This window comes from Pelodiscus sinensis, chromosome 20, assembly GCF_052426305.1.
Source record: "Pelodiscus sinensis isolate ZL-2025 chromosome 20, ASM5242630v1, whole genome shotgun sequence".
Lineage (NCBI taxonomy): Eukaryota > Metazoa > Chordata > Testudines > Trionychidae > Pelodiscus > Pelodiscus sinensis.
The window spans coordinates 19,154,048-19,167,792 of record NC_143071.1 but is presented as its reverse complement, the minus strand read 5'-3'; the positions used below and the strand labels follow the sequence as shown (position 1 = coordinate 19,167,792).

The window sequence follows — 13,745 nt, the reverse complement described above, 5'->3', positions numbered from 1 at the left end:
CTAGGAGGAAAAATATTAGAGGTCTGCAGAGTATCATTGTTAGATCATCTGGGGCGGGGGAGTGAGTCTCTTGCCTCATGCCTCACCTTGTACACTTAGGACAGCAACAGCGCCACACCCCCTGGCATTTAGTGCCTTTAAATAACTATAGATATTGACTTAACCCCTTCTCTTCGCTGCAGAGTTAACCCAGGCAGCACCGACGGCCCTCTTCTAGGCCCCCACCTCGTCCCACACTGGTGTCTCTAGGTCACTAGTACAGCCCTTGCAGCATTCTCTTGGGACACTCACCTTTTGGTGGCTGCTGTTCCTAACTATTTCGGGAGTCCTCTTCAATCCTCCCCCCCGACCAAGTGCCCGATTGCCGGCTTTGCAAAACCATTAGCCAAGGTAACCACAACAAACCCCACAGCAGTGTTCAGTAACCTTCCTGTCATGCTTATAAGAAGCACACGGGGGCTTACACTCTGACACTCCTATATGGAAGAAGAGAGCAGTCCTAAGGGGAATGGGTGACCCTGCTGGTCTGGTCCCGCCTGGACATCAGTAACAGGCATAAACAGCTCGTCTGCTGCAGCTTCCAGTGGCCCTAGGCTGTTCCGATCTGTCAGAAAGGGAGGCTGGCCGATTACGCCGCATACGGCTACGTTTTAGCTACAGGGCTACCCTTCTATTTCTTGTGCTAATCTTCCCTTCCTGACAGGGCTGGTCTTACCATGAGGCAGACTAAGGAGGCCACCTCAGGTGCCAGACTGGGGGGGGTGCCACTAGGGCCCAGAGAATTGAGACCTTTCAAAGTTTTGGCCCAAGCGAGAGGACATGGGGGCGTCATTTGAGCTCCCCACCTCAGGTGCCAAAATGTTGTGGTCCGGCCCTGCTTCCTGACCACAGCCCAGCTGCCCAACCCCCTCTGTGATCTGCTCCCTCGCCCCCCACCCCGGAACCAGCCACAACCCTTCAGTTTCAGCCTCCCAAACCAGCAGTTGAAGGGAGCTTCCATCCAGGTGTCCAAGCCCCTCGGACCCCCGCAGCACACTTGCTCCATCCAGCGCAACACCATGCCCCAGCGGACAACTGCGCTTAACACGTCCCCTAGAACATTTCAAGTTAACAGAATCCCTTGTCTGCACTGGGTGTTGTCCCAGCCTCTCTCCGGTTCACACACAATATCCTCACCCAGCTCAGGCCAGCTGGCCCAGCGGGGGCTGTAGGCGACAGCGCTTTCACTCAAGCTGGTAACCCACCACGTTTGCTGGGTGGATGCAGGTGAAACTGCTGGAGTGTTGAAAGCATCCACTGCCTTTCCAGCCCCCCTGCCCAGGCACACAGGACAGATGTGTTCTCCCACCACTCCCTGGGAAAGAACCAAAGAGTTTGGTGCAGGGCTCAGAGCCATGGGTTGTGCCCCAGAAGCCCTAGTGATATACAGGGGCGAGCACGGCACCAGTGAGAATGCAGCAACTCGCCTGTGGCTTTGCAGCGCGGCTGCTACCACCCGGGAGCCCATGGCCAGGGTTAGCACTGCCCTTGGGACATATCCTTAGCCAATTTGCTTCCCCTGGATACCTCAGCTCAGATGCTGCAGCAGGTCCTGCCCTCCCTCCTGTCTCCAAGCTTGTCAGGAGGTCAGGGGACTGGTGCATGGGGAGACAGCAAGTCAGTAACGTGGTGGCGTGCGAATCCACCGTTCTTTTCCCGGAACCTCTAGACCACATGACTTTCCTTCTGGGGGCATTACTGCACTTGGGGTCCTGTGAACCTCAGTAAGGCCCCTCCCCTTCTGGAGACAGAGCTCCTAGAGGAGCCGAGTGCCTGCATAATGTGCCTTCCTAGTTCACTATTGCCCCACTACCAAGGCCAGCGGGGGGCTTTGGGATTGTCCGATATCACAGGCTGGCTCTGTGATGAACTGCTGCACGTGCGCACACTCATGCACACACATACACTCCGCTCACCAGCTTGTTGATCTCCAAAGCGCTCTTCTTGTCCTCGCCCTCCAGGCGGGTTAAGGGCTGCTGCAGGGGCTGCCCCAGGGCAGGGAAGTTGGGCTCCTAGGTGGTAAAAACGGGCTGAGTTCATGGGCCTGCTACAAGCCCTAGGAGAAAGCCAGAATCCACAGCAGGACTCTGCATTCCTCCCAGCTGTGCCAGGAATGGGCTGAGGCGGCAGCAGATGGCTTCTTGTGGGGATCAGTCCTTTGTAACATTCCAAGGCAAAGTCCCTAATGACAGCTCAGTGCCATAGACACAGCCTGTGGGGACGCAAAGCATAGACCCAGTACGCAGCTCCGGGTGGGGGGGGGGGTGTTTCTGCAATCCCCGATGTTCAGGCACATACTGGAGCAGAGAGACAAGGGGGTTAAGGAGCCCAGGAAAGCATCCTGACAGAGAAAGCACGTTCAGGGGGCTGGAACAATTTGTAAAGCGGGGCACTGAGAGACACTGAACCAGACTGCAAACCCTGCATCTGATGGAAACTGCTTCCAGCCAGGGCATGCGACAGCACCCCCTGCCCCTCTAGTTCCAGCACTTCTGAATACGTGAGAGTAGGGGAGAGGCAGAACCCCGTGGAATCTGGGGCAGAATGGCAGAGATGGGGAGAGGAGGAGACAACAACGAAGGGAGGGGTAGAGGGGCAGCAAGCAGGGAGGAGAAGGGGCAAGAGAGAATGGAAGGGTCCCTGTCAGGGTTCTCTGCAAACTGAGGACTTGGGCAGCCACCCAGGAGAGATTCCAATGCTGCCCACAACCGCCCACAGCTGGAACCATGTGTTCCTAATGGTGGTGCACATCTGCTTGTGCCTCAGTGCACATAACAACATTTATTCTGCACATGGATAGAAAAAGTTAGAGGGAACACTGATCCCTGTGGCTCATGGCATCAGCAGCATCCTACCTGGAAGTGAGACCTGATGAAGGCAGAGAAGAGCGAGTGGTTGATGTTGGGTGGGAGGGAGAGATCGCACTTGGCCTTGACCTCTGGAGGTGAAACCTCAGTGATCTGATTGGCCTGGACATGGTGCTTGCCTGTAAGCGAGAGGGGGGGGGGGGGATGAATACACAGCCTCAGGCCCACCTAGACACAGTGCCACACACCCAGTTAACAACACTGCCTGCCCACCAGAGACACCCACAGCATCTCCCAAGCTACCCACACCAACCCCTATCTCTGAGACACCGGAGGCACCCAACCCCCATCGCTACCATCACCCACCAGAGACACCTACAAAACCTCCTTCCCCCACCACCCCCACCTGAGACACCCACCCCATTTCCCCATCCCCACAGACCCCTGCCACACCCAGCTGCTCCCCCCACTAGACCTCCCTGCCTACCTGCCAAATGCAGTTTGCTGCCATTTTCCCCTTTGGAGAGCATGACTGGTGTGACCCTCCTGCCTGCCTGCTCCCCAGCTCATTGCTAATGCCTGTGCCCCGGGGGGCAGCAACAGAGCTGGGGGTCTGTAATGCTGGCACCAGAGAGGGGAGGGCAACGGGTAAATGCCTGGCCAGCTGCACTCAGCCCCTCACGCTGCCTTTGCTCTAGCTGGGGTTGGAGAGACAGGGCAGCTTCTTCAGGGAATGGACTCAAAGGCTCTTCTAGAAAGGGGGACTTTGCGGAGCAGAGGTGGGTCAGGGAAACAACACATCCAGGAGTAGCTCAGGTGTGGAGCAAACCTTGGACACCCACAGGGAACGCCCCTGGCCAGCTTGGAGGCATTGCCATTCCTTCACAGTGTACAAATAATGGAGCCCTGCAGAGACTCAGCTGGCAGTGTCCCAGTTGATAAATAAACCAGAGGTCACCGAAAGCGAGGCAGCAGATAAGGGAGTTATCGGGGCGATAGGACAACAAACGCCTCCCAGGCTACAGAGACTTCCCAAAGCAACACGGCTTCTGCTCGCCTTCTCCTGCTCTCCCCCCCCTCCTTCCGCTTTCCAAGCAGCGCCTCCCCCACTGCCACCCCCTCTGGTTAAACCTTCCTGGCACTTCAGGGGAAGCCAAAAGTTTTCTTGTCCCAGGAAAGCTTCCAAGGTTTCAAAACTTCCTCATTCTGCACTGGGACGAAGTCACGACCGGGGATGTTATATAGCGGGTAATAGAACAGCTGTGGAACTGCAGGAAATCTTAGCGGCTCTCTGTGCCTCTGTCCCTTTCTATGGCTCGCACAGTCAGACTGGGGCAGGGGCCGTCTCTTGCTGTATGTTTGTACAGCATCTAGCGCGCTGAGGCCCCTATTTCAGCTGGGACTCCTAGCTGCTACCATCATACAAATTAATTAGCCATCAGGGCAAGGCAACTGTTAACGAGCAGACGGTGCTGGATGCCCACAGGAGCACTGCAGCTCACAGAGATGTGTGTCAACCAAGTTGCAGGGGTTGGTCCCATTCTCACACACACACACCCCCCGAGTTAGGACGCAGAGATTGGGACAGGGGATTTTTCTTACCTTTGGCAGAGTGCAGGAGGGCCGCCAGCTCTGCCGGGATCTCCAGCAGGCCCACATCCTGAGGAGAGAGGGAGCAAAGCATCAGCAATCAAAGTAGCAGGAGCCAAAGAAAAATAAAATGGCAGGTGAAAACAGGGTCTGACTCGCGGTGTTTTTACTCAGACTTTGGGAAACGCTGCCACTGAGTCCCACGACAGTGTGGAAGGAGCCAGACCTTGAGCATTTGAGCCAACCAGAATATTTGGGGGTGGGTGGGGGGTTCTAGAAGCTTATCAAACACAAGGAATAAATAAGAGTCGCACTGAAAGGACGGTAAAGTAGGAGAGAGTCATTGCTGCTGATGGCCAAGCACTACTGGGGGAAATATACAAAACTTATTGCTTTTTGGTTACTTCTCCCAAGTCCAAGGGGTTCCTAGTTTTGCATAAATAAATGAGACCATGTGTGACGTAGTGTGGGTACCTTGCTGGTTGCTAGGCTTGGTCTGTGGGTGACCCCCATTGGCTGCTGCCTGTACCACGGCCCAGCCGAGTAGCTGATGGGACAGGAAGGTAACCTGTTCTACCAGTTACCCCCCAGAGAGAGGAACAAAGGAAGGTGGAATGCTGCCCCTGGCTGGGGGGCAGGGCTGGAAGGGACGGTCTTTAGTTTCGGTCTGGGAAGCAGGGGAGAAGGAGCTAGGGAGGGGGCTGGGATTGTAGGGCTCAGCCACCCCCCATCTCAAGGGGGGGCACTGAGGCCTCTTAGCCCCAGTTCCTGTAACCAGATGACATCTGTGCTGTGCTGTACCCTGGAGAAGCAATAAACTCCCTCTATTCTACTGGCTGGTGGAGTCTGTCCGTGCCATTACAGGGGTGCAGGAGACGGGAAAACCCCAACGCGCCGTCACACCATGTTTCTGGGTTCCCCCCACCCCCACAGCAGCTGCTTTTTCATTATTTTACAGCATCCAAGAGCACTACTATACAAATAATAAAAGGTGGCCATTAAGTTAATGGAGTTCATCTGCATTTATGAGATTGTAACCTGGTCCCTAGGGGTATGTCTACACTACAGCGCTAATTCGAACTAACTTAGTTTGAATTAGTTAATTCGAACTAAGCTAATTCGAATTAGCACATCCAGACTTAAAAACTAGTTCGAATTAGTGTTTTGCTAATTCGAACTAGCATGTTCACACTGAGTGGACCCTGAACCGAGGTTAAGGATGGCCGGAAGCAATGCCGGCAGGGCAGCAGATTAGGACGTAGAGCGTGGAGCTGCTGCCTCAGGCTAGCCGAGGGCTGTGCTTAAAGGGACTCGACCCCCACCCCAGACAGACAGTTCTCAGGGGTTCCCCGCTTGCAAAGCAGTCCTGGCTTGGAGTGCCCTGAGTGCCCACACTCGGCACATCACAGCACTCGGCCATCAGCCCGGCTGCACTTGCCGCAGGCTGCCATCCAGGGGGGGTCAATCAGGGGGGTGCAGGAGAGCTTCCACCCTGAGGAGCCCGCAGAGCCACCCCAGTCCTCCCCATTGGGGGCTCGTACCCCATTCCTCCCTCACCTCCTTCCACTTACCCCTCCCTAGCCCCCCTTCCTGATGTACAAAATAAAGGACACGTGTTCAAAAATAGACACTCTCTTTATTGAACAAAACTCGGGGAGAATGGGAAAAGGTGGTGGGAGAGGGGAAGAGAGAGGGTGGGAGAGGGGAGGGCAACTAAAATGATCAGGGGTTTGGAACAGGTCCCATATGAAGAGAGGCTAAAGAGACTGGGACTTTTCAGCTTAGAAAAGAGGAGACTGAGGGGGGATATGATAGAGGTCTATAAAAGCACGAGTGGTGTGGAGAGGGTGCATAAAGAAAAGTTCTTCATTAGTTCCCATAATAGAAGGACTAGAGGACACCAAATGAAATGAATGGGTAGCAGGCTTCAAACTAATAACAGAAAGTTCTTCTTCACAAAGCAAATAGTCAGCCTGTGGAACTCCTTGCTGCAGGAGGCTGTGAAGGCTAGAACTATAACAGAGTTTAAAGGGAAGTGAGATAAAGTCATGGAGGTTGGGTCCATGGAGTGCTATTAGCCAGGGGGTAGAAATGGTGTCCCTGGCCTCTGTTTGTGGAAGGCTGGAGATGGATGGCACGAGACAAATGGCTTGGTCATTGTCTTCAGTCCATCCCCTCCAGGGTCCCTAGGGTTGGCCGATGTCGGCAGACAGGCTACTGGGCTAGATGGACCTTTGGTCTGACCCAGTACGGCCATTCTAAGCTCAGGGCTCAGGGTCGGGGGTCTCACTGGACCACCTTGATTTTCATGCAAACCTGCTCCTGGGTGGCCATGCTGGCAGCTATCCTGCCCTAGACGGCCACTTTCCTGTGCCTAGTGCGGAGGTCGTGGATGAGGTCCACGATGTCTGCACTAGACCAGGCAGGCGCCCACCTCTTGCAGATCTGGGCAGGCTCCTGGGAGCCGCCAGCCTGGTCCCAGGAAGAGGGGGAGGGCTGGGTGGCAGCGGGTGGCTGGCTCATGCTGTGCCAGGTGCAGGGTCTGCTGGCTGGGTGCTGGCAGGCTTGCACCTGGCACGGGCACCGTAGCCAGCCCGTGCCCCTTTAAGGGCTCCGGGGCCGGAAGGGGGGCAGACGAGTTTCCCTGGTGGTGCCCAGAGTGGCCACCAGGGAAAGCTGGGAAGGGCTAGCCTCCCACTAGTTTGAATTAAGTGGCCACACAGCCCTTAATTCAAACTGCTTAATTCGAACTAGGCGTTAGTCCTCGTAGAATGAGGTTTACCTAGTTCGAATTAAGCGCTCCGCTAGTTCTAATTAAGTTCGAACTAGTGGTTTGCATGTGTAGCGCCTATCAAAGTTAATTCGACATACCACACTAATACCAACCCTGGTACTTTCCCTTGCAACAAACCCCGCTGCCAGCTTTGTCCACATATTCACTCTGCTGACACCATTATTGGGCCTAACCAAGTGAGTTACAAGATCAAGAATACATATTCCTGCGCCTCCAGAAATATAATCTATGCTATCATGTGCCGAAAGTGTCCGTCTGCTATGTACATTGGACAAACGTCTCAGGCACTTCGCCAAAGAATCAATGCCCACAAAACAGACATTAGACAGGATCACAAAGAAAAAACAGTTGCTTGTCATTTCAACCAGAAAGGACACAGTCTCAATGACCTGCTAACCTGCATCCTACTTCAGAAGACATTCAAATCTGCACTTGAAAGGGAATCCTCTGAACTGGCATTCATGCTAAAATTCGACACTCTCCGCACTGGACTTAACAAAGACCCCAGCTATCTTACCCATTACAAAGATAGCTTCCCCAATTATCACCTCTAATACTATTAATTCACAGACATTTCCCCTTCCCCACCTCTAATATCATTAACTCACTGGCATTCACCTTCCTTCCCCCCCCGCCCCCCACATCCCCCTTCTGTTCTGTAATGTGATTTGTCCTTTTCATGTGTGTTCATTTTTTTTAAATTGTATCCTTTGGTATATATGGTTGTGACTATTTTCTTCCATTATTTGATCTGAGGAAGTGGGTCTGGCCCACGAAAGCTCATCATCTAATAAACCATCTTGTTAGTCTTTAAAGTGCTACATAGTCCTGTATTTTGTTTCAGCTACACCAGACTAACACGGCTACATCTCTATCACTATTCTAACGTCTGTTAGTTCGAATTAACTTTGTAGTGTAGACATACCCATAGTTCTCTCCTTCTCAGTGTAACACAAGCAGGCAGAATCAAACTTGGGACCTCTGGAGCTGAGACCATGCAACTCTACAGCAGGAGCTAAAAGCCAGCTGGCTCTCAGCTAAGGCTCAATATTCTCTCTGTAGATGGTCTCGGTCCCACTAGCTGGGACAGTGCCCCACACCCAGAAGGCAAGTGGGTTACATCTGCACCTTGCATTGATGTGTACACCTACTCAAAGTGGACGTACCTTGCTACCCTTCTTGGGACCAAGTCTTTCTCCTCTGGCTGAGGTCAGAAATCCCATTCATTTCAACAGGCTAGTCACTTGAGCCAAGCCATGTGACCTCTGGGCAGCCACCTGTGCCACATCATCCCCACTGCTATTTGTAGCAGGATAACTCGAGCAGAGCTAACGTGAGTCTCTCCACCTAGCCTGGGGGAAGGGCATGCTCCCAGCTCCAGTGTAGACATGCCCTAAGGCAAGGGTGGGCAATAATTTTTGCCTGGGGGCCCCTTCAAAAATTTTTGAATCAGCCCACGGCCACCCCGGGAGGGGAGGGGCCTAAATAGGAAGGGGTGGGGCTACCCCACCCCCAGACCACAATTGGTCTGGGGGAGGGGAAGCCCTTCCCCCCCTGCACCCATGCCCTGGAAGAGGCTAGGCACACTCTCCCATGCCCAGGCCAATCAGGGACTTCAGAAAAGCAGACTTTGACTCCCTCAGAGAACTGATGGGCAGGATTCCCTGGGATGCTAACATGAAGGGGAAAGTTGTCCAGGAGAGCTGGCAGTATTTTAAAGAAGCCTTATTAAAGGCATAGGAAGAAACCATCCCGATGTGCAGCAAGAAAAGCAAATATGGCAGGCGACTGGATTGGCTTACCGAGGACATCCTTGATGAGCTTAAACACAAAAAGGAAGCTTATAAGAAGTGGAAACTTGGACAGATGACTAGGGAGGAGTATAAATATATTCCTCAAGTATGCAGGGGAGTTATCAGGAAGGCGAAAGTGCAATTGGAATCGCAGCTAGCAAGGGATGTGAAGGGTAACAAGAAAGGTTTCTACAGGCATGTCAGCAATAAAAGCATGATCAGAGAGGTTGTGGGGCCCTTACTGGATGAGGGAGGTAACCTAGTGACAGATGATGTGGGAAAAGCTGAAGTACTCGATGCTTTCTTTGCCTCTCTCTTCACGGACAAGGTCAGCTCCCAGACAAATGCACTAGGCAACGCAGTATGGGAAGGTGGTGGAGAGCCCTTAGTGGGGAAGGAACAAGTTAGGAACTATTTAGAAAAGCTAAACATACACAAATCCCTGGGTCTGGATTTAATGCATCCGAGGGTGCTGAGGGAGTTGGCAAATGTCATTGTGGAGCCTTTGGCCATTATCTTTGAAAACTCGTGGAGATTGGGAGAGATCCTGGATGACTGAAAAAAGGCAAATGTAGAGCCCATCTTTAAAAAAGGGAAGAAGGTCAATCCAGGGAACCACAGGCCAGTCACTCTCACCTCAGTCCCTGGAAAAATCATGGAGGGGATCCTCAAGGAATCCATTTGAAGCACTTGGAAGAGGGGAAAGTGATCGGGAATAGTCAACATGGATTCACAAAGGGCAAGTCGTGCCTGACCAATCTGATTAGCTTCTATGATGAGGTAACTGGCTCTGTGGATATGGGAAAGTCAGAGGATGTGATATACCTTGACTTCAGCAAAGCTTTTGATATGGTCTCCACAATATTCTTGCCAGCAAGTTAAGGGAGTATGGATTGGATAAATGGACTGTAAGATGGACAGAAATCTGGCTAAACTGTCGGGCCAATGGGTAGTGATCAACGGCTCAATGTCAGGATGGCGGTCGGTTTCTAGCGGAGTGCCCCAAGGATCTGTTCTAGGACCAGTTTTGTTCAATATCTTTATTAATGAGGGGATGGATTGCACCCTCAGCAAGTTCTCAGATGACACTAAGTTAGGGGGAGAGGTCGATACACTGGAGGGCAAGGATAGGTTCCAGAGGGACCTGGACAGATTACAGTATTGGGCCAAAAGAAATCTGATGAGGTTCAACAAGGACAAGTGTAGAGTCCTGCACTTGGGATGGAAGAATCCCAAACATTGTTACAGGCTGGGGACTGAATGGCTAAGTAGCAGTTCTGCAGAAAAGGACCTAGGGATAACAGTGGATGAGAAGCTGGATATGAGTCAACAGTGTGCCCTTGTAGCCAAGAAGGCTAATGGCATATTGGGGTGCATTAGGAGGAGCATTGCCAGCAGATCCAGAGAAGTGATTATTCCCCTTTATTCAGCTCTGGTGAGGCCACAACTTGAGTATTGTGTCCAGTTCTGTCCCCCCCTCCCCCCACTATAGAAAGGATGTGGATGCATTGGAGAGGGTCCAGCGGAGAGCAACCAAAATGATGAGAGGACTGGAGCTCATGACCTCCGAGGAGAGACTGAGGGATTTGGGTTTGTTTAGTCTGCAGAAGAGAAGAGTGAGGGGGGATGTGATAGCAGCCTTCAGCTTCCTGAAGGAAGGTTCCAAAGAGGATGGAGAAAGGCAAAACAAGGATCAATGGTCTCAAATTACAGTGGAAGAGGTCCAGGCTGGATATTAGTGTTCTTGCGGAAATTCAAGCGGCCAGTGTAGACAGCTGGCAAGTTTTTTTTGCGGAAAAACCTGCCAGTCTAGACGCAGCCGTATTGTTTATTCCCCTTTCCATAAGGGAACAGCTATAGCAGCAGAAGGCACCTTTATTGCAGTAGAATTGCACTATTCTAACTTAACTAGGCCAGCAAAGGGGCACAACTTTCTAGTGCAGACAAGGTCTCCATAGACCTATCATATGCTTCACTGCTAGTCACACAACCTGACCTCAGCTTCAAGCTGGCCTGAGCTGAAACAAGTCCAAAAACTCAAGCTCAACAACCTAGCACGGCTTCATGTGAACCCGCCCCACCCTAAACCCAAAAGGCAACCAGGAGCGTGGCTCCAGTGAACGAACTGAAAGTGAAGGCCCTATTTGCATAAAGTGAAAGCACCATCATTTCCACAGTCCTCAGTCTGAACAGAACAAAGCAAATCCCAGGCAGGGGCCAGGCCTGGAAGAGGGGGACTGGCTTTTGCTTGGCTGGCTGCAGCCTCAGGTGGGCTTCATGTCGCACACAGAACCGCTTCCCCCGGGAGCTGCTGAGCAAACCACTCTCTCCAGTTCAACAGGAGGCGCGAGGCCCTGCCTGCTGCAAATGGGGATGATTCAAGGCCAAACTTCTCCCCAAAAAATGTTCTGTTCAGAGGGAATCCAATTGTGTCCTGGGCCCCTCCCCACTGCCACTGTGCAGGTGACAGGCTGACGGTTCTGTTCTAGCCGGCACAATCCATCCTAGAAGCCATTAAGATTTAGTGGGATGTATCCCGTATGATGCCAACGCAACGGTAGCCTAGGCGTTAATTCCTTCATGGCAGCAGAAACTCACAGCCTCACTTCTGAAATACGGGCACACAGCTGGAACTGTGGCACCGCAGCGGGAGATACCTGGAGGCTGCTTCTGAAAGAGGAGCTGCCTCACAGAGGTCTAGGTACATTATGCATCAGTACAGATATGAATACAAGTATCAGACTTGATACCCGAACAATACCCCCCTTTACAGATAAGACTGCTGCTACTAGCTTACAGTTATAAACTGCATTTTACCCCAAAGTCCTTGACCCACACTGGCTCTCTCGCCTCTATTGGCAGACCCCTGTCCCCAATACACACCCACATATAGGAACAATCATTCCAAAGTAGCCACCTCTGGGGTGGAACATGGGTGTGTCACAGCAACAGCATGCTTCAGTGCCAGAGAAGATGATGACACCATTCCCCCTCTCTGGCCCCTGACCTGCAGCTGACATCCCTAATTCCAAGGAACAATCCCATGGGATCTGTAACAAAGGCAAGTGGTAGGGACCGAGGGCCTTGATTTTGCAGGTCACCCAGAACAGCTGAGAAAAGGAGATTTGAGTCCTGTTGAGCATTAGGATTAAATTCATTTCTACGTGGAAGCCAAGCCCCTTCAGCCTGTTTCCAAAGCTCATCCCCAGGCACTTGGGTGACCCTATTGCTCCTTGTTGATGCAGGTTATCTCATGGAATTGCAGCACTTCGGCTCCCTTGGGCCTCCTCTGCCAGCTGGCTGGGTTACAACAGCTGCAGCCATCTGGCTCCTTTATCTCTGTCTGTCACACTGCTGGAAACCCCAGCAGGCTGGTTTGTTTGGATAAACGAGGCCAGGCCCTCCTAGCTGATGCACTGGAACTTATCGACCTACCATTCCGGGGCAGCTACCACGCTCCTCACCACCTCTGGCCAGCGACTCGGCTCTCTGCCGGCTGTCCTCACGGCGCTGCTGTCAGAAGGAAGAGAAGTGGCATGAGGGCACTTCCTGGGGCGTGCCAGGCATGTCGGAGGGGAAATGCTTTGGATGAGCAGGATTTCCTGGGCATGTGCAGGAGCTGGCTTGCCGTTTCAGCAGCTAGTGCGTTAAAGGGAGAGGGGGAACACAGAATCTTCTTAGGATGTAGCTACTCGGGGGACCGAGGTCTGGGCACCACCCTTAGTCCCCGCAGTACATCAAAGACCCCGTGTTCCCAGGCTGAACACACTCAGAAAGGAGCCCCTACCCCACAGCCTGCTCTCCAGATAGCCTGGCAATTACTGTCTCACGGGATACACGTGACAACGCCCCACAAAGTACACAGTGACCGGAAATGTGGGTCAGCTCCCTCTCTTGGCAGCTGAAAAACCTGAATCCAGCCCAGAGAGGTATCCAAACAGGGGGCTCTCCTGGACGGCTGGTTGGGAACCCCAGGGGAGCTGTGCACCCATCCAGCTCTGCCCGTTCCCAGTTTGCGGGCACGGACACTCAACCCCGTCCCACCCGATGCTACTCACCTGCCTCCTGCTCGGAGGCTGTGCAGCTGTCTCGCTCCCTCTCTCCTGTTTGTCTGCTGAGGATGTGTGACTAGACGGGAAGGTGCCAGGGCTGGGCTGGAGAACAGGCAGGCGTACTAAAGTCCACCCAGCGTAATGCCACGGGGCGGGGGGGGGGGGGGGCTAGGCTGTGGTTCTAGCAGGTGAACTTTGAGACCTTTCATTGTTGTCACTCTGGGAGGGAGCAGAGCCTTAGAAGGCAAACACGAGGGCTGGGCATGGGAGGATTTGCTGGGGTTACTCTGGAGAGGGATTGGAGCAGAGCTGAGAACACATGCCCTGCTCTGGCAGTACAGGCAGGGGCGGCAGATTTGTATAATTTTTGGTGGTGCCCCATTAGCCACACCCCCTGACCCCTGTTAACCACGCCCCCTGACCCCCATTAACCATGCCCCCTGACCCCCGTTAACCATGCCCCCTGACCCCCGTTACCCAGGCCTCTGGAGATAACACACTTGGGGCAAGATGGACACGTGACCAGAAGTAAAAGGTGTCATGTCATCCCTTTCGAAGGACTTTTCCCACCATCCTCCTACCAACAGGGATTAGTTTGGCCCCCACCAAACCCCCCTCATGCAACTATCCTGCAATTGCATTAACCCAAGGTGTGTGACATTAACTCGGG

General features: G+C 53.0%; 1 protein-coding gene across 1 annotated transcript in view; it reads right to left on the bottom strand.

Moving 5' to 3' along the window:
* The window catches only part of MYO15B (myosin XVB), a 96,735-nt gene that overhangs the window by 36,423 nt on the left and 46,567 nt on the right, over positions 1-13,745 (bottom strand). Inside the window, exons 24-27 of the mRNA XM_089771932.1 lie at positions 12,459-12,536; positions 4,449-4,506; positions 2,895-3,025; positions 1,956-2,051 (exon numbers count right to left, since the gene is read on the bottom strand). Of these exons, the coding sequence (XP_089628058.1) occupies positions 1,956-2,051; positions 2,895-3,025; positions 4,449-4,506; positions 12,459-12,536 (363 nt within the window). The remainder of the gene's footprint in view (positions 1-1,955; positions 2,052-2,894; positions 3,026-4,448; positions 4,507-12,458; positions 12,537-13,745) is intronic.